This window comes from Mustela nigripes, chromosome 14 (assembly GCF_022355385.1).
Source record: "Mustela nigripes isolate SB6536 chromosome 14, MUSNIG.SB6536, whole genome shotgun sequence".
Taxonomy (NCBI): domain Eukaryota; kingdom Metazoa; phylum Chordata; class Mammalia; order Carnivora; family Mustelidae; genus Mustela; species Mustela nigripes.
In genome coordinates this window covers 23,737,177-23,760,835 of record NC_081570.1, presented here as the reverse complement: position 1 = coordinate 23,760,835, position 23,659 = coordinate 23,737,177, and the positions used below count along the sequence as shown (strand labels likewise).

Below are 23,659 nucleotides of genomic sequence, written 5' to 3'. Positions count from 1 at the left end.
CCAGGATTATGATCCAAGCCAAAATACACATTCAGATGTCCAACCAGCTGAGCTACCCAGACACCCCCCAAACAGTCTCTTTTTAATAAATGATGGTGGGACAACTGGATATCCACAGGCAGAAGAATGAATATGAAACTCTGACCTCACACCATATGCAAAAGTTAATGCAAAATGGGTCACAGGCCTAAATTTAAGAATTGAAACAACAGGAGTGTTAGAAGGAGATAGGTATAAATTTTCAGGACCCTGAATGAGACAATGGCTTCTTATCTAACAGCAAAAGCACAAGCAACAAAAGAAAATAAACTGGGCTTCATCAAAATGGAATTTTTGTGTCTCGAAGAAAATAAGAAGATAGCCCATGGAATGGAACAAAATACTTGCAAATTATCTGACAAGGGTCTCACACCAGACCATATAAAGAGCTTACAATTTAATAGTAAAAAGACAAATAATTCAATTTGAATTGACAGGAGATTTAAACGAACATTTTTCCACAGAAGATACACAGATAGTGGATCAGGACACTAGTCATCAGGAAAGTGCAAATCAAAAGCACCAAGAGACGCCACTTCACACCCGGTAGGATGGCTACAGTAAACAAAGCAGAACAGCACAGGTGTTGGTGGGGATATGGAGGAATGAGGCTGGTGGGAATGGTGCAGCCTCTACAGGAAGAGTCTGGCAGTCCTCCAACAGCTGAGCACTGAACTGCTGTCTGACCCAGCAGCTCCTCTCCGATTAGGTGCACGTCCAAGAAACTGAAAACTTATGTCCACAAAAACACTTGTACACGAATGCTCCTAACAGTATTTTTCATTACAGCCAAAAAGCAGAAACAACCCAGCAATGTCCATCAGTGGGTGAGTGGACCGAAAAAATGCATATGATGAAACGGTATTTGACAATAAAAGGAATGAAGTACTGACACATGTTACAACATGGATGGAATTTGGAGACGTGACGCCAAGTAACAGAAGAAAGTCGAAAAAGAGCCCATAGGTTGTAGGATTCCATTTATATGAAATGTCCAGAACAGGCAAGTCAACAGAGGTAGAAGATAAGTGGCTGATCAGGGCCAGAGAAGGTAAGGGGACTGGGGGAGATGGCTGAAGTGCATGAGAATTCTTTTCTGGAGGTGAGAAACATGTTCTCAAATAGATGGTGGTCATGATGATATAATTTTATATCTATTAAAAGCCACTGGATTGTATATATATATATATTTTAAGATTTTATTTGAGAGGGAGAGAGTGCATGAGAGCAAGCAAGCACAAGCTGGGGGGTAGGGATGAAGGGAGAGGGCAGAAGGAGAAGGAGAAACAAACTCACTGCTCAGGAGGGAGCCTGAGAATGTGGGGCTCAATCCAAAGACCCCAGGATCATGACCTGAGCCAAAGGCAGACACTTAACCAACCGAGCCACCCAGGCGCTCCTGAATTGTGTACTTTAAAATGGGTGAATCGTATGGTTATGATTGTATCTCAGTATTTTTTTTTTTTTAAGATTTTATTTATTTGACAGACAGAGATCACAAGTAGGCAGAGAGGCAGGCAGAGAGAGAGCTGGGAAGCAGCCTCCCCGCTGAGCAGAGAGCCCAATGCGGGGCTTGATCCCAGGACCCTGAGATCATGACCTGAGCCGAAGGCAGAGGCTTAACCCACTGAGCCACCCAGGCGCCCCCTAATGTGTCTTTTAATCTGTAGTAACAGAAGCTAACAAGAGGCTGCAGGCTGTTAGGCTGCATACAGGCAGCATTTGGCTTGCTACAGAGGTTTTACAGGGACTAATACTAATCAGAGCATACACGAAACAACCGCTGGCATGTAAAATCCAAATTTCTAGTTTTTCTGGAAAATCAGATCTAGCAAATCCAACAAAAAAAATTTCTGGAGCTGGAAAAGAAACATGACTGAAAATGGACTTCAAATGCTTGACACGATCCAAGGTAGAACCACTTCAAGTTACTGGAGTGACTCATTTAAAATGCGGGATAACTTCTAATACTTGGAGCTGTCTTAAATGAGATGGGTTGATGGGTTGCTTTTGGAAGTAATATGTTTACTGATGCGTGCCACAACAAGGATGATCCTTGAAAACTTTATGCAAAGTGAGAGAAGCCTATCACAAAAGGCACATATTATACAACTCTATAGAAACAGAAAGTAGGTTAGTGGTTGCCAGGGGCTGGGGAGAGAAGGGAATTGGGAGTGACTGCTAACAGGTATGGGATTTCTTTTTGGGGTAGTGGGAATTTTCTGGAATTAAATAGTGATGATGGTTGCTCAGCACTGTGAATATTCTAAAAGTCACCAAACTGTACACTTTAAGACAGTTAAAAAGGTAAATTTTAAGTTATACGAATTTTGTATTAATTAAGAGAAAAGGTAGAGAAGACCAAATGAGATCGTCCTTATTAGCTACTTAGGATAGTACCACAGTAATGTTAGCTACTATTATCAACTTCATTTGATGATAAAGAAATGAAGCCCAGAGAGGGATTAAGGGTTTGGTTCTGTCAAAACAAAGACCAAGGCTATGATGAGGCAGAGTCAGGACAGGTCTCCAGTCTTGGCTCTAAAGCTTCCAGGACTGTAATAAACATTCATTGGTAGTGACAGAACCCCATAGAAAATACTGGGACCAACTGACTAAGCTCCACATTCATAAAAGGCAGACCACTGGCAGACCTGGGTCTGCCAACAATAAAACCTGTTTTTCCAGGTGCAAATTACAGGCCGAGTGAAGAAAGAAGCATCCCCCAAATTCTGCTCTTCAGACTACCCTAGAAGAGTTGGAACTAATTCTCTGCATTCAGGGACTTTCCTCTAAAATTGCTTTGCCATTCATGTAATCCATATCAAACCTAGGACTTCCGTGCTCAATACACACGGTCCTCTTTAAAGTCTCCACATCTGAGAGGCTCCTGGGAGAGGCAGGTTGGGAGGACACCATCTTCAAGAAGGGAAATTTTACCGATAAAGGTTGCCTGTGCCTTTGACCTCTCCCTAGTTTGGTCTTTTCCTTTTGGTGTTCTCCTAACCGTAACAACTCACCCAGGGGCAGAGGGAAAGATCATCCAGTCAGTTCCTGGGTGGCTTCAATCAGCAGCCCCCACCTAACCAAATCAGGGGGCTTCTTAGAGAAGGAACACTAATATTTACTATTTATAGGACACCGAATTGGTTGGCCTTATATATAGTAAAACTCGTTCAGTCTGCTGACCACTGTAAGGTGTACATTATCACTATCTTCCTTCCTAGACGTGGAAATAAGTGGTTTTAGGTCACTAAACAAAGAAAAGTTGTCGATTCAATTCTTAGGTCTCATGCCCTCTCTACTATGCCCCACTATCCCTTTCAGAGTGTCTCCTAAGGGTGAGAAATACCCCTTCCTTAGATTAAAACTGATATAACGTGGATAGTAAAAGTGTTAGGTTCTGACTACAAACCTGGGCTCAATTACTAGCCAACTATACTAATTATGTGACCCCAGGAAGTTACTTAACCTCATTTAAGTCTCAGTCACTTCTGTAATACACACATAATACTGGACAATTGTTGTCTGTCTGTCCAGTATCCATTCCCTTTTCCTAATAACACCCTGACTTCCTTTGGAGGAATTAGTTTTTTCTTAACACATCCTGGTAAAGTATGAACATGTGACTTAAGCTAATACAGTCTGACATTCCCTCCCTCGAACTTGAATCTCAAGGGAAAAAGAAAGCAAACGGCTAGAACTCGTTCATTCTAGCAACAACACCTAAACAGCTAGTCCTGGCTCCAAGAACATTCCTGTGGTCTATCACTGCTGTCCCAGTTCTCTGCAGCCAATCTGGTTCCCATGCCAGATTTTTCCAGCCTTCACACTAAATCTCCAAGTCCTTAACATCGTTCTAATAAATTCCTTTTTATTTACATCAACCGGTCACTTTGCTGCTTACAACAAGTGAACGTCAAACGAAACACTGTTCCATTAGGTTATTGACAGGATAGGGTAGGATTCAACAGATGGAAGTTGACACTACAATCATCACAAGTAAATTCAATATGGACTGTAAACCAACATATGAACACGACCGTGTTGTAAATATGGTAGAGATGACAGGCAAGAAAGACCTGCCCACGGATTATGTTCCAGGCCACCTCCTGGCAAAACTATTTCATAGTTAGGATAAAAGTCCCACATCCTCAGTAGAAAGCTACCTTAACATACCTGACATGGGTCTTCACTACCCATTCTACTCCAGGAAATGCCTCAGGAGTTTTCAATCACCTGAAAACGGAGAAGTAAGAGATCAGCCTTTTGAAGAGGAAGTTCTAAAGACATACAAAATAAAAGATAGAGATCCTGCATGCAGTTTACACATTACAGGAGAGAAACATGCAACTTTAAAGAAATTTTAAGTAACATTTCATTGTGAATATCAATATGGGGACCTATAGGGCTCATCCTTGTACATTTTTAAATAGCTGAGCAGAAAGCTTGACTTTGGGGAGCAGCAGGTCTAATCTACAGTCATTGAAATTTTACAATGTGTCATTTAAGATGTCAGACTTTGTGCCCAGGTTACATTACAGTTCACTTGTGATGGGCAGGATTATTAAGAGTTATGGCTAATTTATGCGGCAGCATATGGTTTTTCTTTTTACAGCTATTTTTATTAAACAAGTTTTGCAAAGTTTTAACATTAAAATTAACAGCTAAAGAATTGTTTATGCAAGTTGCTGTCACAGTTTATGTAAAAGAGAAATATGTGCTATTAAAATCAGACATTTAGGTTACCTTTGGTTTTTTGCGATGCATGTTAGCTTTACACATCCTGATTCTCTTGCGATAATTTTCCTTTAAAAAGGGGGGTATAGAGTGATCTCTTTTCATCAAAACAAGACATAATGCCCTGAAAGCTGACTTCAAACCATGGTTGAAAATTCAGTTATTTACACTTTATCACAATCTACAAATACATTTTTTTGTTGGTGTGTTTTAAAAAAGAAAAAAAATGTCCATCATGCACTGCTGCAGGCAGCTTGGCACTTCCATACAAGAGGATTTTTCACCCCCGAGCAGTTTAGGTGGCTCCTTTAGGGAAGGCACGAGAACCCTAAGAATTAACAGAGGAGTGGAAACGGGGCCAACCAATTCCATCATTTCCTCTCTTGGTCTCTCAGGAGGGAGTTCAGAGCCAGCCGATCATGCCAGATCCTGCCCCAGCCCAGCTGATTTGTTAACAGCATTTCTGGGATCAGAAGGGAAACCCATAAGGGCACCCAGGGTTTGCGGAATTGCCGTATCTAAAGGCAGGTGCTATCCCTTTCCAAGCTCGAGGAGATTATTTGGTGTCACGCTTAGGGCCACCTAGGGGCTCTACAGAGGTGCAGATGGGGTGGCTGGCACTTTAAACACTGAGGCCTATGTATGGAAACCAATCCAAGTTTCGGCTTAGTTGGGTTTTTCTCTCCAGCAATTAGAGCTTGTGATAGGATGGGATAAAACTGCTGTCAGAACAACTTCCAGGGGGTGAAAAAGCTTTGATTATTTTTAAACTAAAACTTAACAACTCGATAAACTTTTTTTTTGGTAAACTTAAAATAAAATCCCCCCCACCACTTTTAAGAATATCTCCAACTTTTAACAAGCCCATTAACTTTAGAGTTAATTTAAGTTTATTTGAAAGAGAAAACTATTTTATTGTCCACCCAAAAAAATGACAATTCATCACATTTACTTTGATTAAAAAAGGACTAAACTTTATTGACAAACTGCTGCAGACATTTTGACATAAGTTTAAGCTACCTATTTAGGCAGACTTACACATGTAGCATTTAATCTTCCAAGAACAAAATGGGAGGACGGTACAAATCCAATTAGGACTTTAACTTATGTACAAAGTGGATTTTGATTCCTTTTTCATTCAGCTGCAGTGTCCCTTTTTATATCATGCTAGTGTTGAGACATACTTGACTAACTACCTTGGAAACAGTTCAATATTGACAACCGTCACTTAAAAAAATCGTCAGCTTTTGGTTCCAGTGTCCAAGTGAGCTTTTCATGGAGTGCAGAACCTCAGATGGACAAAACACTTTGTCTTTTTAAATACTGAAATTTTAAATTATTAGTGCTATCACTGAAAGATTTTTCATGGCTAAAAAGCTCTGCATCAAATTCAATCCAGGTGGCTAGCCCCTCTCCCCAAATTCACCTCTTCAAAACCTGCTCCCCACTAAGTATCTCTCAACACTGTATGTCTGGGGCTAGATTTCAAAACCCACATAATGAAAAAGTCAGTTTTACAAACCTAATTTTGTTGTTGTTGTTGTTTTAAATCAATTAACGTTAAAAATTGCATCAACTATTTAATTCATGAGGATCTTTCATATTAAAATTTAACCTTAAGATTCAACCGCCATGTGCTTTTAAAGGAAACATTTTTAGAGACGTCTGAGCTCACTTTTACATGGTGGCACCTACTGCCGTTAACGTTGTGATTTTAAATCTTAAACAGCCCTGAATTTTGAAATGTAGCCTAGTTTGGGATTCTGCAACTACAACTTTACGGGATGCCTCAAATCAAAACTAAGAGAAAGTTAACAAGCCTTAAACTTCAGAACCTTTAAGCAAGCAATGTCACTTTTGAAACTAACAGGTTTGTGGTTTTTTTTTTTTACTCAACTTTTTTTTTATTATAAAAGGTACATTTCTGTTTATATTTAAACAACAAAGAAAAAAGCATCTACACACTTAAAAAATTAATTCGATATTCCTAAATCTATTTTAACTCATTTTAAAATACTACATACAGAAGCCAGAATGCAGAGTTAAGAATGGAGTAAGGTGGGGAGAAGAAGGGGACCACAAAGAAAAACACTTAGACAATTACTTGTCTGTTGTGGGTAAAGCAACAGGAATCCTGGGAGATACAAGAAATCAGTAACAACTTTGCTCATAACTGATATTTTCCCCTCATGTTTGTTTTTAATAACGTCCATATGGGTGCTCTCTGTATGCTCCCTTCACCGGCCTAGCTGGAGGGGCCTTCAGCGACGGCCTGGTCCCATTCCAGTCGTCTTGGCCTGCGGGGAAAGCAAAAACAGTTTATAAACCACACGCCATGGGCATTATGGGAGGAGCAAGAATAGGTCATCTGGTAAAGATCACCAAAGACACCACTTTGTTTCCAGTGTCTTGCCACATCCCAGTGGGTCCTTGCTTTTTGCTCTGCTTGGCCCTCCTGAACAACTTCATTTCCAAGCTGCAGGGCAACTCTGAGCAGACAGACAGAATGAAAAGGCTCAGAAAAGGCCTTGGAGTCATCTTTAGCAAGTATGTTCTCCACAGGCAATATAATCTTCTCCTCCAGCCCCCAAATCTGGATAAACCCAACACCTTGCTTGAGACAGTGAGGAAATGAATCTCAGTACGTCTGCAATGCCCTTTTTCCTGTTCCCAATGGAATTGGGCAAAGAAAGCCTATGGAACCTTTAGGAAATCAGAATGGAAGCAGGTGGCTCCCTTTCCAACAGCAAGTCAGGTTTCCCTGTTGAGAAGTGTCCTCTCTGGGAGAAGCAAGCAAGGGCCGCATTTCATGAGGCCTCTCCATCAGCAGAGCTGGTCCACTGCTCTGGTGTAGGGAAGCAGGACGTGTTTATAGCACTGATACGGAGAATTCACTGTTTCCTTTCTCATGCAATAGTCCAGAGAAGCCAGACAACATGGTTGACAGCCCCAAATAACTTTCTTTTGTTACAGGGAAAAGCCTGAAAGAGATGGTCGCTTACTTCTACAGCTGACCTCTTATGAAAAGGAGCTGCATGTATGAGCTTATTCTCCCACTCGCCCTCACAGGCTACCCATGCCAGTTCATCCCCAACGCGTTTCCCCAGCTGCCTGCATTCACAAATCTGAGCCTCCATCACTGTAAGTCTAAAACCTCTACATGGACCTCAAGTCCCAGAGACCCTATCTAAGCTTATTTTTACCCTTAGTATAATAGGTACAGCCATTACTTTCCAAATGGCTTCTGGTACTAACAAGACAGTTTATTTTTTTGTAATTCTGTTTATAAAGGCCAAAATCATAACAGATTAAGTGTGGCAACATCACACCAGGAGCAGTAGAGGCAGCCTGCCTCTTTCAGTGCAGTCTCTTCTCAAGCAAAACAGAAATGTAATTTAGTCAAACACACACAGAGGCAGCATTGTGCTGCCTCACCGATGGGAGGGAAATACCCTGGGGCAATCCCACTGCCCTTCTTCTAAACAGTGGCCTACGAGAGCTGAGCAGTGTTACTGATGGCAACTGTCCAGCACCATTTAGCTAGAATTGGTAAAACGGTTTCCCTAGGCAAGCAGCTGACTGGCTACTACAGACTGCGCAGACAAGTTAGGCTCAGATTGTATGTGGGAGCTCTAAGGAACTAGGGGTAAGGGGAGACTGTTAACTAGTGTCTTAAGATGAATTGTCAATTGCTGAGCCCCTGGCCAAGGACTCTGGAATTCCCAAGGTATGCTGAAAATACCTTGCATTTAAAAAGCGGCTCTCTCTGCACCCACACGGAACTCCCTCTGGGGCCCATTAACACGGGGCCATAATTGGCACTCGAAGACTCTTGGGCAATGTGTTTTCAACTAAACAGACAGTTCGGTCCTGCTGCCATTCCAGCCTCTATAGCTCTCTTGGGATCAAGGACTGAGCTGAGATGTCTCCAAGCCAGGAAGGAGCTTGTGCCAGTACTGCCCTGAAGTGGCCCCTACTGCCTGAGATCTGAGATGACAGGCAGGATGCTTGTACCCAACCTGCTTTTGCCTAGCTACCTGCCATCTGGTTAGTTCCCTTTCCGCTAACATTTCCTCTACATTGAGATTCTTTTCAGTGAGATCCAAAATTCTTCCTCAGAATGAAGTGGGGTGGGGTACATGGGTGGCTCAGTCGGTTAAGCATCTGCCTTCAGCTCAGGTCATGATCCTGGGGCTCTGGGATTGAGCCCTGCGTTGGGATTCCTGCTCAGTGAGAAGTCTGCTTCTCCCTCTCCCTCTGTTGCTCCCCCTGCTTGTGCTCTCTTACTCTCTCTCTCTCAAAATAAGTAAACAGAATCTTAAAGAAAAAAAATGTAGTGGGGCTGGAAAATAAAACTGTATATGATGTAGTTCTCAGTATCTACCCATGTGGCCTAGGCACCAGCAGCAAGGGCCCTGCAACATGACCTATGCCTGGCAATCTCCCCTGGTCTAAAGGAGAAAAGGATCAACATCAGCTTAGAAGTCTGGTACTCCAACCAGGCCTAGCTGGACCTGAGCCCTAGTCTAAGACATCTGCTTAGCCTTCTAAGGGTAACCCCATCTCACCTTAAGAGCTCCTCTTTCTACGGGACACCACACAATTGCAATAAAAACGGGATGGCTACTGTCCTATCAACATCTCAGCTTTCTAAAGGTTCCTCTTTCAGTGTGTGACTGGCAGCCCCCAGTAATCCAGTCACTAGCATTCCCGCAGACACTTACTTGCACACTCTGCCCAACATGGAAATAAAGACATACCATAAGCTTCGTAAGAATCCTGAACCTCCCCATGTCCATAGTCATAATATTCTGAGTCCCTGAAAGCCAAAGACAAGAGTGTTAGAGAGCTACAGAGTAACTCTACTTCCATTTCCCCTTCTTCCCACATTTCAGGCATTTTACTACATGTGTAGGGCAGGAAAATGCTCATTTTGCCCCATCTCCAAACCAGAAAATATTTCCAAAACAGGTATGTGCTATGTACTTAAAACAAAACAAAACAAAACAAAACAAAAAATTACAACCATTGCAAAGAAAAATGGATACCACGTAATTTAAAGTGAAAAAGCACAATCCAAAACTGACTATCTTAATCACAGTGTACATACTCACACACACACACAAATTTATAGGGCTCTGTGGAAGAGAGCAAACAAACATACTGTTCTGTCCCCTCTGTACAATTATGAAACACTTTTTTAATCAATCACAGATAAAATACATATACACAAAAACGTTATTTAAGAGTGCAGAAAATAACCTAAGTTATGGTAGTAGGATTCTAGCTTCCTTTTATTTATTTAAAAAAAAATTTTTTTTCTTTTAAAGATTTTATTTATTTGACAGAGAGAAATCACAAGTAGACGGAGAGGCAGGCAGAGAGAGAGAGAGAGGGAAGCAGGCTCCCTGCTGAGCAGAAAGCCCGATGCAGGACTCGATCCCAGGACCCTGAGATCATGACCTGAGCGGAAGGCAGCGGCTTAACCCATTGAGCCACCCAGGTGCCTTTAATGTGGCAATAATACATCCAAACAATTTTTTTTTTTTTTTAAGATTTTATTTATTTATTTGACAGAGAGAGATCACAAGTAGGCAGAGAGGCAGGCAGAGAGAGAGAGAGGGAAGCAGGCTCCCCGCTGAGCAGAGAGCCCGATGCGGGACTCGATCCCAGGACCCTGAGATCATGACCTGAGCCGAAGGCAGCGGCTTAACCCACTGAGCCACCCAGGCGCCCCACATCCAAACAATTTAAAGGCATTTCCCCTTCATTTCCATGTGTTCACAGCTCAGGAAATTTTCACGTTATTCCCAGATTCTATACTATAAATTCAGATACACAAGGTGCCTGGGTGACTCGGTTGAGTGACTGCTTTCAGCTCAGGTCATGATCCTGGAGTCACAGGAACGGGTCCTGTCCTGGGCTCCCTGCTCAGCAGGGGGTCACCTCCTCTGACCTTCCCCCCTCATGCTTGCTCTCTCTCAAATAAATAAAACCTTTTAATAAATAAATAAATTCAGATTCACAGTTCCCTAAGCTTACAGATCTGCATGCCTTATAGATGTGGAAAGGAAAGTAGATACCCCCCAAAGGGGAGCCTCACTGCTCTGCAGATGTGTGCTACCTAAATCTCTCCATTATTCCAACTCCCTCCATCCACCCCAGGACACGAAACAGTACTTCTCTTGCCTGACTTACCCTTGGCTCTGGCTGTAATAGCCTTCGTAGCCTTCATAACTCTGTTCTGCATATGTGTCATCATACCCCTACAACAAATAAAATGAAAAAGAAAGGCAAAATCACACAGAATGGGGAAGGTAATTACATCCCATGGGAGGATGGTAGGCTTCTAGATTAACAGAATGCAGAATTTTCCCCCAAAATTAACACCCACTGGTAAAGAGTTGACAGAGAAATTTTTTTTTTTAAAGAAAAAAATGAAACAAAAAGGAACCATCAACCAAACCAAACCACCCTCCAAATTGTGGGCAGGAAACAAGGAAAAGTTGAACTTGAGCATTATCAGCAGTACTAGTGAAAAGACTCCTTATTAAAACACTGTATATTTGTCAAGGCACAGCCTATTTCCTATTTCATCTATTCACATGTAGTAAACTATGCTTAAAATGGAAAAATCTTCTCATAGTTTAACATTCACTGCAAAAGAAGAGACCAGACTCCAGATCTTACAGGCAGTCCTTGCTACCTACACCAAGGGCCAATGCCCTATCATTCAACTTCCTTTGGCAGCCTTCTAGGTATCGGGAAATGGCACACTGCTCAAACTTCTTACATATTCTTCATAGGTTTCTGGTGCAGGGGGCGGAGGCAAAGGTATCCTCTGGATGCCTGCTGTCCGTGCTCTGGGTGCTGGAGCACCCCTCACTGTAGGTGGGGGCGGCACTCCTCGAGTTACCGTGGCACCTCTGGTGATGGCTCCTCTCACAGGTGTACCACGTACCAAAGCCCCCCGAGGTGGTCCAACACCACGGCCTCTGTAAGAAGAAAACATGTTTTTGTTTTTAAGATCTTATTTATTTGGGGCGCCTGGGTGGCTCAGTGGGTTAAAGCCTCTGCCTTCGGCTCTGGTCATGATCCCAGGGTCCTGGGATCAAGCCTTGCATCGGGCTTTCTGCTCAGCAGGAAGCCTGCTTCCTCCTCTCTTTCTGCCTGCCTCTCTGCCTCCTTGTGATTTCTGTATGTCAAATGAATAAATAAATCTTTAAAAAAAAAAATCTTATTTATTTATTTGACACAGAGAGAGAGATCACAAGCAGGCAGAGAGGCAGGCAGAGAGAGAAGGGGAAGCAGGCTCCCCGCCAAGCAGAAAGCCCAATGCAGGGCTCGATCCCAGGACCCCAAGATTACGACCTGAGCTGAAGGCAGAGGCTTTACCCCACTCAGCCACCGAGGTACCCCAGAAAACGTATTTTAAATGGAGATTTTAATACATAGATGATACTTTCATGTTCAGATTTGTTTGCAAATTCTGGAGCCAGACAGATCCCACAATGCCTTAAGCAGACCATTATTAAAACAGAGAAAAAACAAATGAACAAACAAACAAAATCCCCAAAAAAACCAAAGAGGTGGGTAAAGGACCCATACTGGAGACTTCCCAGGTTCCCAAGTGGACCTGTAGATGTTTCATCAGTGTACTACTTTGGAAAGTCTGAACATTCCATAAAGTCAGTCACAAAAGGTAAACTTCTCACTTCTAAAGCCAGAGACCATTCTAAACTGCTAGAACTATCCAAAATTAAAAGACCAACAAAAGTTTCAACAGGACTGCTGCACTTGGCTATGGCCAAAGGACCTAAGATCTACTTAATTCCACTCTTGCTGGTACAAATCCTGAGGCCCCTTCTAAGACGGAAGAAAGAGCACCACTAAGAGAGAAACGGTACTGGCCAAACTTACATCCTGTTTCTAGTTGTTTCCATTATTTTTTTTACCTGGGAACAGGTGGAGGAGGAGGTGCAGCTCCTCGGCCTCTCACTGGCACCCCACGTCCGCGAGAGGGCTCCGGTACTCCATTCAAGTAGGAAAGCTCTAAAAATTGCTCCTGGCAGATATCATCCATCATATCCTGCAAATGAAAGATAAAAGGATTACTGGGCCACATCTCTACCTTCTGTTGAGAAGCTGTCCAGCCCACATAAGCCTTGGATACTAAGACCAGCTCTGAACGCTCAGACGAAGTCTCAGGTCATGCATTTTCTGAAGTCAAACGGCACCCTACCTGTCACCTCTTCGAGGAAAGTCCTGATGGCAGACCCCTCATTATTCAGCTGAAGCTTTTCATAATTAGTCCCTACCTGGCTCTCCAGATCACTTCCATCCACTCTCCACGGATAAACTCCTTTCAAGCCATGCAGAACCACCTGTAGTTCAGAACCTAGCATACTTAGACACCCATTCTTGCAAATAGCTTCCTTTTCCTAGAATAGTAAAAGCTGCTACCGTTAATTAAGCTCTATGCACTGGGTACTTTATAATAAGCTCACTATAGGTTTTGCAGTTTAATCTTCAAGGTTACCCTGAAGGTAAGTAAGCAGGTCGTCCCATTTTACAGCTGGGAAACGGAATCAGGGCATATAAAGCCACCAGCCTAAGGACAGACAGCTAGTAATTAGCAGACTTGATGTGAATTCAGAATTACCTGTCTCCAAAATCTAGGCTTTGAATCATCTGACTACACTGCCTTTTTTGTCTACCTGAGAGACTAATGCACTCTTAGAAGACTTAATCTAAAATATTACTTCTTTTGAAAACCTTTCTTTGATGCCACCCCCACTCCCTCCTCTTTTTCCACAGCACTGTGAAATTTTCTCAGACCCAAGCACTTACCACATCATTCTAGAATTGTCTTTCTCACTAGATTGTGAGAAAGGAGCCATTTTTGTAACTTCAGACCCAAGCAGAGTATTAGGCACCTACCAGATACTTAACAAATGTTTGGGATGAACAAGGAACCTGAGGCTCAGAAAAGTGAAATAATAACTTGTCCAAGATGACGCAGATAAAGGTCCCAGTCCAGTGCTCTTCCTACTGTACCAGGAAGCCTCTCTGGTACAGTTAATGGTTCTAAGGGGAAAACGGAGGCTCTGGTCATGGATGCAAAAATAGGCTCACTTTCTTTTTCTTCACAAGAGGGAAGAATTGAGTCAAATGCCATTTGCAAATCTTTTCACATATTTCCTGATGAGAGCCATTCAGTTTTAATACTCCATGCTTTTTTATATATCCCAGGTGGACAGAGCTTCAAGAATAGAAGATTCTAGTCACCACAGAGATGCCCCCCTCCCCAACTCTTCACCTCCTCCTACCTTGCACATTACTGCTGCTTGAGACCCACCCTGGAGAATCAAGTGACCAGTGACGGCCGATTTGCCTGGATTCTTCCAAATGCTATACCAACACCAAAGACACCCTGATACGCCTGGCAGACATATTTTTCGAAGATCCACTTACATGAAAGCCTCGTAAAGCTATGCCTTTTGAGAAATACGCTGAAACTAAGGATAAAGAGGAGATACGCATTCCCCTACAGCCCTTCAGACACTGGAGGCTCAGGGTGCTTCAAAAGAACACCTCAAAAAGAGCAAAAAGAACTCCCTCAAGGGAAAATTTACCAGCTCCGAGGTCTTCTCTAGGAGATTTTAAATTGGCTGTTTCATGTTTGAACATTCTAACGAAGACGAAGTACTTGGAAGCAAAGCAGCTGCCGAGACATCCGAGACAGTGTTGGAATTCTTAGAGCTCAGCATTATAGGTACACACTGCCTATAAATTTTTGCTCTACCGATTCTCACATCCTCTGACAACCACATTTAGTTCCAAGTCCTCATTCTGCATTACACAAGAAAGCCAACAACTGTATCTCACCTCCTCTTAGTTTTAGTGACGAAAACAGGAAGCTTACTCGACTCTCGTGAAGAGTATTTCCCATGCTTCCCAAGGTTCCAGATTCATGCCTGGTTATTAAATATTCAACTGTAGTATGCTAACTCTGGCAACTAGTAAGTCTTGCTGAGCAAAAATCACACCATTTTCTACTTATTCAAAGAATGGACCTTCTGAACAGGTGGTAATAAGCAAGACTTAAGGTAACCTGGGCTGTCCCAACTCTTCGTGGGCCTCCGTTATACTCTGAAAGAAACTGCACACCTATTTGTTTAATATCCTCAACAGTCAAGCCTATAACAATCACACCTCTTTCAAATCAAACCCTATGTAAGAAATTCCTTCAGGAGAGACAGCCCTGAATACACCCTAGTCAAAATTTGATCTATCAAGATTGGAAGCTAGAAGCCTCTTGCTGCTGTCTTCTACACTCTCCAGAGTCTAGAACATAAACCCCTGAGTACAGGGGGTTTACAACCATCTTAGCCATTTTCCTATCGTAACTTCCTAGTTCCACACTAGTACCAACACACTTAGCTCAGTCAAGACTCTGTTAAATCTTTCTTAACCAGACGTTCAGATGCCAGACACACTGTGGACCTAAGATACTAAAACAGATCCTGGTATATAACTAAAAACACATTAGATAAGGAGGGGTAGAGTAGCTTTGAGGTACAGTGCTTTGAGGACTAGGTAAAAGTAACACACTACCTCAGAAAAATGAACATAAATACGGAATTTGGTAGGCAATTTCATGCTACGCAGAGATCGTGATTAAGAACCCCTGCCTCATTAGCAACAGCACAAGATCCCAGTTCTCTCTTGCTCAGTAATATAGGATGTGGATTTCCTTACTGGTACTAGGAACTTCTTGACTTCCTCCATAGCATGGGCCATGAGAGCATAAGCTTCACATGGGGGTCCAAAGACTTCAATGAAGACATGCAGATCCATATTCAAGTGGGCGTATTTGGGGTCTCCACCTTTGCGCAGCTCTTCCTCCTATGGAAAAATGCAGAAAGACATCATATCACATGGAATGGGAGAAAATGACACTTGCGTCCGGTGTAAAGAGACACCAAGAAATAACCTCAACATCTCAGAAAAACAGTAAAGTGTAAGAAAGCAAAACAAGATCTAGAGAATAGTAATTCACGCAACCTGCTAAACCTGTAATCAGTCTGCTACTAAAAGTTAACCACTGTCTTGATTTCCTGATGTATTCACTGCAGCTCTTATTAGAAGGTATAAAAGAGAGAAACGTAATTCCAGTCTTCACTCAGATATCAGCTGTGTGCCAAGAATGCGTGCATTCACTCATTGCCAAGCATTTGCTTTTCAATCCCAGCTAGTGCTGTTAAGTACCAGCTCTTCTTCTTTTACTTCAAATAAATAAATAAATAAGCAAACAAGCTTATTTATTTGTTTAAATAAATAAGCAAGCAAGCTTATTTATTTACGGGGAGCAATGAGAAGGGGAGAGTGAATCTTATCAGGCTCCATGTATAGTGAGGAGCCCGAAGCAGGCCTGACCTCACAAACCCTGAGATCATGACCTAAAGAGAAACCAAGAGTTCAATGCTTAACTGACTGAGCCACAGAGGTATCTCTAAACTTTTAAACTTAATTAGTTAATTATTTTTCAAAAAACGATTTTATTTATTAATTTGAGAGAAAGACAGAGAGCACAAGCAGGGGAGAGGCAGAGGGAGAAGCAGACTCCCTGCTGAGCTGGGTGCCTGACGTGGGACTCCATCCCAAGAACTGGAGATCATGACCTGAGCTGAATGCAGATGCTTAACCATCTGTGCCACCCAGGCACCCCACTTTTTAACTTATTAAGTGACCTCTACCCCCCACTGTGGGGCTTAAACTCACAGCCCCGAGATCAAGAGTCACATGCTCTCCTGACTGAATCAGCCAGGTGGCCCAGCACCAGCTCTTCTTATTTGCTTATATGGTCTGGGAGTTCTAGGGGAGGAAAAAAGTCAGGATAGAGTGAAGAAAATCCCATGTAAGTCTCAGTAGGTAAAATAACATACTTCAGCCCTAAGTGTATCCATCTAGTGAGAAAAGTGAGTGGATAAATGAAAGGGCTCTGAGAAAACAGTGTTCTAAGTTTTCAGGCTGTATCTGATATGCCACATCTAAAAAGCTGACCCTAGAAGGCTAAGACTAATCTATTTGGACAGGAATTTTTTTGATACATCTGAAGAGCACAAAGCCCATGGGGCTATGACATGGAAAAAAATCAGCTTGAGGTTCTGTTGTCAGGATTACTGATGGTTCCTTCTGAAGTACTTTCTTTTAGTGTTCTTTCACATTCCAGCTGGCTATTAAAAAACTCAGACAACTAATCCTCAGACTCACCTGCACTCACAACATTATTGCTCTCATTTTTCTATGTTACTGGCAAGAGAATACGCTGTTCACATTTTAGTGTCTTCAGTCTGGATAAGTTTTAGTATATCCAGCTCCCCTTCTAAGTTTTCATAGATAAGCTTACAAAATTGAAAGTTGCTACTACTGCTTCCATCACTCACAGTCAAATGTCAGGAAAGAAAGAATCACCAGGGCTCTTTTCTAGGGTTGCCAAACAAGTATAATCTCTCTACACAATCTCTATAATCTATAATCTCTCATACACAAACTGAAGAGATTCACATTCTATACATTTACAAGCACTGGCTTCCAGAAGGCACTGTCTTCTTGCCTCATGGGTATGAGCTTACCTTGGCTTTGTCTCTCATTGAGCCCTTGCCCAGCACAGAGATCTTTGCACCAGTCTCTTCTTGCAGTCTTTTGATTGTATTCCCTTGTGGCCCGAGGATCTTCCCCACAAAATTGAACTGACAGAAAATAAAAATGGATTTCTTATACACATTTCTGTAAAACATTGCCACATTTATTACCTCATTTGATCTTCAACAACCCTATAAAATAGGGGTCCTATTACCATCTCCATTTTACTGAAGGATATGCTGAGGATAGACTGAAAAGAAGTCAACAGTCTAAGCTTATACTAGACAATAGCAGTTCCTAGACTTGAACTTGGGTTTCCTGATGTAGTCTGGTGCTCTTTTCAAACTATCACACTATAACCATTAGTACTTCAACACTCGTAAACATTTTTAAGGCAATGACCTCAGAAAAGACAAACGGCATTCTTCTGTAGTGCCTGTTTGGTGAATCAAATAGAACTAATTTCTCTTCTTTAAAAAAAGGAGAAGAGGAGAAGAAAAACGAGAAGGCATTTATTTAAAATTAAAACACGGAATAAGAAATAAAACTAACTTCATCTAGTCAAGGATTTGTATCACATTTCCTGTATTTAGATTTTGTGTCCATCTTCACGCCCCCATATCTATCTTTTGACAGAGAGCAACTCTTCAATTGGTGTGTGTGTGTGAACTTGGAGCCTGAACAAACATTTGAGAAAGAAACTCTTTTTGGTAATAAAAAGTTGATTATATTTCCTTCCTAGCAATAGGTACACTGTTAGTTATGGAAACAGATGTTTTAATTGCCAGAAACAAGTACTCCAACTATGGGAGGGAAGCTTCACAGGCTCAAGGACCTGATGCATCAGAATTTCCAGAAGTCTTTATTTCAACCCATAGCTCTCACACCTACAGAGACAACGAAGTGAATGAGGCACGTTATAGCTTACCTTGGGATACTGCTTGACGGGTATCAGTACCCGCTCCTTCAGCTTCATGTTCTTATGAGAAAATAAATCCAGGTAATTCTCCTCATCATCCTTTTTTGAATCTCCTTTCTGAATCTTCTCAATTTCTGAATAAGACAAACACAATGAACTAGTTTATTCTGGTAACTAGACGCAAATTTCTGAGTCTGCATAAAGCAGTAAGAGAGTGTAAGACCGAATAGTTCAGATGTATGGAGTTGACTAAGAAACCCAAAAGCTGCTTCTCATGAACAGTTTGCTCTTCCATTCCCACCTGAAGCCTCTACATCAAAGCCATTCAAATGTTTCTCAAGAATAAGTGAATTTAGGGGTGCCTAGGTGGCTCAGTGGGTTAAAGCCTCTGCTTTCGGCTCAGGTCATGGTCCCAGGGTCCTGGGATCAAGCCCCGCATCGGGCTCTCTGTTCCACGGACAGCCTGCTTCCTCCTCTCTCACTGCCTGCCTCTCTGCCTACCTGTGATCTCTGTCTGTCAAATAAATAAATAAAATATTTAAAACAATAAATGAAAGTAATGTCTGCATCAAACAAACCAAAAAAGGCACAATGTTGTATCTTTATGAAGAAACAAGGTCAGTAATTTTAATATACAATGAACAGTCCCATTAAAATACCATTGTTGACAGTAGTGCTTTGGATGATAGTCCTTAAGAGCTTTGAAAGATGTGGTTCTTAGTTGGCTACTCACTAGTTGTGTCAACTTTGAAAAGTTATTTAATTGCTCTAATTTTAGGCTTCTTCACTGTAAAATGAAAGCAGTATCTACCTCGTGAGGCTGCTATAAAGACCGAATAAAATAACATATGTACACATACTAACTAAAGCCCATTTCCTAGAAAGTGCTTAAGTGTCAACATTATCTAGCCCTGGTTCAGTTAATGTCCTAAAGGCAAACATGCATGGAGGTATTTTTAAGTCACAGATTAAGATAGTTTCATCAGATATAACCTTTGTATACAGAAAGATTTCCCATAATTAGGGAATTCCATTCATTCATTCATTTATTGTAAGCATCTGAGTGCTTCCTATGGAGAGGTAGATGATGGGGGAGATACAGGTATGATCATTAAACACTAGGGGAGACTTACAAAGGGCCAGACATCTAGCCTATCAATACAGGACATACGGCAGAACAAGTCAAATATAATCCCCATCTTTACTGTATTTATAAACTGCATTCCCAGTCTCTGAAGATGAAAGCAAAGTACACTTAGGTGCTACAACAGGAGTACTAACAGAGATGGGGCAGTGTGCACAGGCAATGAACAGCAACTAAAATGTTATATGGTCCACTGTAAAGAGTCAAAAAACTAAATTTATACTCCTTTAAGTCATTGGAACAGTCTAAATAATACAGAACGTTCTCCTTATATACTATCCCCATACTGTGTTTCTATCTCCTCTAATTTTAAAAAAGATTTTATTTAAGAGAGAGAGACAGCGTGCATGTGCCCTAGCATGGGGCAGGGGGATGAGGTGCATTAGGGAAAAGGAAAGAATCTCAAGCAGACTCCTGGCTAATCAGGGAGTTCAGGGAGGAGCTTGATCTCACAACCATGAGATCATGACTTGAGCTGTAACCAAAAGCTGGACACCTAACCAACTGAGCCAACCAGGTACCCCTCTACCTTCTATAATTTTAAGGTAAGGGTTCTCAAACTTCAGTATGCATCACAATCACCTAGAGGGCTTGTTCAACTAGATTGCTGGGCCCCAACTTCAGTCTGGGATTTGTGTTAAGAATCTCCATTTCTAGCAAGTTACTAGGTTATGCTGATATAAAGTAATTATCTCTCCGTACCTTAAACCAGTGGCTTTCAAAGTGTGAAAGCCACTGGTTTAAGGTATAGAGAGATACTACCTCAGGGGCACCTGGCTGGCTCAGTTGGTAGAGCATGTGACTTTTGATTTCAGGGATGAGTACAAGACCCATGTTGGGTGTGTCGATTACATAAAAACAGAATATTAAAAAAAAAAAATCTATTCAAACACATTGTACAAACCCATACCTCTAACAGTTTTTTTTTTTTAAAGACTTTATTTATTTATTTGACAGACAGAGATCACAAGTAGGCAGAGAGGCAGGCAGAGAGAGAGAGAGAGAGGAGGAAGCAGGCTCTCCGCGGAGCACACAGCCCAATGCGGGGCTCGATCCCAGGACCCTGGGATCATGACCTGAGCCGAGGGCAGAGGCTTTAACCCACTGAGCCACCCAGGCGCCCCACTCTAACAGTTTTTAAAAATAACTGTTTAGACTAAGTCCAGCTGTGAAGTATAGAGATGACGGAAAGTCACTTTGATTCTGACAGACTTCATAAGAGTTCAGAATTTCAAACTGCTTATTAAAAAGCCTAATTTTGGGGCACCTAGGTGGCTCAATTGGTTGGGCGACTGCTGGAGTCCCCGATCGAGTCCTGCATAAGGCTCCCTGCTAGTGGGGAGTCTGCTTCTCCCTTTGACCCTCCCCACTTCCATGCTCTAATAAATAAAATCTTAAAAAAAAAAAAAGGCACCTAATTTCAGATATTATAGAATATGGTGTGCTAACTGAACTGCTTATGCCCAAAAGCACACAGTCCCTTGCTTTCTGAAAATTAAAACTGCTAATTATATTGTAAATGTTCCTTTTTTTCCCTCCAAAGATTTATTTGACAGAGAGAGAGAGAGTGTAGCAGAGGGAGAGCAAGAAGCAGACTCTCTGCTGAGCAGGGAGCTGGATGCCAGGCTTGATCCTGGGATCATGACCTGAGCTGAAGAAAGATTCTTAACAACTGAGCCTCCCAGGTGCCCAAACCCATATTGTAAATATTTTATTGACTGATCTGAGAGAGAAAGAGAGAGAGAGAGAAAAGGAGTGGGGGCAGGGAGAGAGGGAGATCCTGAGACCATGACCCAAGCTGAAGGCAGATGCCCAACTGACTGAGCCACAGCTCCCTCCCAATATTGTAAATATTCTTTTCTTTTTAAAAATTTTTTAAAGAATTTATTTATTTATTTGACAGAGAGAGATCACAAGTAGACAGAGAGGCAGCCAGAGAGAGCGGGGGGGGGTGGGGGAAGCAGGCTCCCCGCTGAGCAGAGAGCCCGATGCGGGACTCCATCCCAAGACCCTGAGATCATGACCTGAGCCGAAGGCAGCGGCTTAATCCACTGAGCCACCCAGGCGCCCCCCTAGTCTGTTAATTTTAAGGTCAAATTTGTTCTGTCTTTCAAACAATGAAACATAGGAGTATGAAGAACATACCCCTCTACAGTTCTTCTCATAGGAGTAAAGGTTTAGTTAAGGATATTTACAATATTGGGCACCTGGGTGGCTCAGTTGTTAAGCATCTGCCTTTGGCTAAGGTTATGATCCCAGGGTTCTGGGATCAAGCCCTGCATCAGGCTCCCTGCTCAGTGGGAAGCCTGCTTCTTCCTCACCCACTCCTCTTGCTTGTGTTCCCTCTCTTGCTGTGTCTCTCCCTCTGTCAGATAAATATATTTTTTTAAAAAGAATATTTATGGGGCGCCTGGGTGGCTCAGTCGGTTGGGTGCCTGCCTTCAGCTCAGGTCGTGGTCTCAGGGTCCTAGGATTGAGCCCCACACCCAGCTTCCTGCTCGGCGGGAGGCCTGCTTCTCCCTCTCCCACTCCCCCTGCTTGTGTTCCCTCTCTTACTGTGTCTCTCTGTGTCAAATAAATAAAATCTTTAAAAAAAAATTAACAGACTAAACCCTTCATTCAACACCCTATTTGTTTGCTGTTTTACTGGTGGTATATCCTGACCCCTATTCTGCCCTCCCACTTACTGCTAATTTTAGCTTTTTCTAGTCACTGGTTTTGAGCCTACCATCTCTGAAAACATCTCTTCTTGAGTTTCCAGGCTGAAAAACTGGTTACTCAATCCTCAAAAATCCTAGGAACAAAGATGCCACATTTGTGATCTGAAAACATCACCAAAGAGCTTCTAAAAATGTGGAACAAATTACATGCTTCATTTTAAATGTCTCTCTGTGTGTCCTAATTGCTACCATCTAGTTAGGCCCTTCAGCTATATTTTATAGCACTTTCCAGAAACTTTACTTGGCCAGTGCAAGAAGGTAAGACTCAAAGCCTGTTAATCTGTTGTACTCCTACAGGAAGGAGAGCTACAAAAACTGAACTCAAGAGAAAGGTTTGTCTTTATGCAATGTAATGGCATCCAGTAAATTAAAGGCAGGCCTGCTTCGCTTCTCTTTTCTTTCTTTCAAGATTTTTAAAAATTCATTTGTCAGAGACAGAGAGAGAGAGCATGCATAAGCAGAGGGAGAGGCAGGCAGGGGGAGAAGCAGGCTCCCCACTGAGCAGGGAGCCCAATGCGGGACTCCATCCCAGGACCCTGGGATCATGACCTGAGCTGAGGGCAGATGCTTACTCAAGACCTTTCTTTCTATAACATGGATCTTTCCGTTATATTTTGCACTAATCATATCTTCATTAGAATCCCTTTGGCCAGTTTACCCCACAGTTTTAAAAGGATATTAAAGCATTTTTAGAGAAGTCCCAGAAGGCTGATTAAATAAAACTGAGCATTGAAAAGATAAAAGAATCAGGAGAGTTTAGCCTAGAAAGCAAAACACAAAGAGGCAACAGTAAGTCTTCAAGAGGGCTCATCTTCAATGTTTGGAAGGGAAAGGACTGAATATTCATTCAATGTCTACTATGTATCAAATACTGTACAAATATTACTTCATTTATCCTACAAAATAACTCAGTCAAATAGCCGGAACTATCCCCATTTTACAAATGAGCAAACAAACTCACAAAACTGTTCAAGTACTAGAATAAGGATCAAAACCCAGGCTTTCTCTAACTTCAAACCTCATGCTTTAATTACTGCCTCTAGTGAAGAGATTCTCAAGGCGGGGGGCACTTTATTTAAGCAAGAGTTGATTTTGTAAAATTTCGGGTACAGTTTATAGCCCCAGACACTGTCATGTGGTTGAAGTACATGAAAGCACTCTGGGTACTTCAGATGTTCAGTAGCCTGATCTTGTTTTTCTTTTCTTCTTTAGTTCTCTATTTCTCTCCTTGGCCTCACTTTTCTTGGAGAGCTTGAAGTAGGTTGTAGTGGGAAGAAAAAAAACCGAGAAGCTTCCTAAAAATGGTTTAACCCTCAGGCCAAAGTAATTTCTAAACATCTTTTTTGAAACTAACTCCTTTAAGTGATCTTTGCTTAGGCCTCTAGAGACCTTGGGTGTCCCAAGAGTCAAGAAAGAAAAGCTAAAGTGTAAACAACACAGAGAGGTGAT

General features: G+C 42.1%; 1 protein-coding gene across 1 annotated transcript in view; it reads right to left on the bottom strand.

Annotated features, from left to right (window-relative positions):
* Positions 1-5,726: 5,726 nt before the first annotated feature.
* Positions 5,727-23,659, bottom strand: part of KHDRBS1 (KH RNA binding domain containing, signal transduction associated 1) — a 28,324-nt gene continuing 10,391 nt past the window's right edge. The window contains exons 2-9 of the mRNA XM_059376998.1: positions 18,356-18,480; positions 17,418-17,534; positions 15,541-15,687; positions 12,735-12,868; positions 11,573-11,774; positions 10,978-11,045; positions 9,540-9,598; positions 5,727-7,076 (exon numbers count right to left, since the gene is read on the bottom strand). Coding sequence (XP_059232981.1) covers positions 6,979-7,076; positions 9,540-9,598; positions 10,978-11,045; positions 11,573-11,774; positions 12,735-12,868; positions 15,541-15,687; positions 17,418-17,534; positions 18,356-18,480 — 950 coding nt within the window. The 3' untranslated portion in view covers positions 5,727-6,978. The remainder of the gene's footprint in view (positions 7,077-9,539; positions 9,599-10,977; positions 11,046-11,572; positions 11,775-12,734; positions 12,869-15,540; positions 15,688-17,417; positions 17,535-18,355; positions 18,481-23,659) is intronic.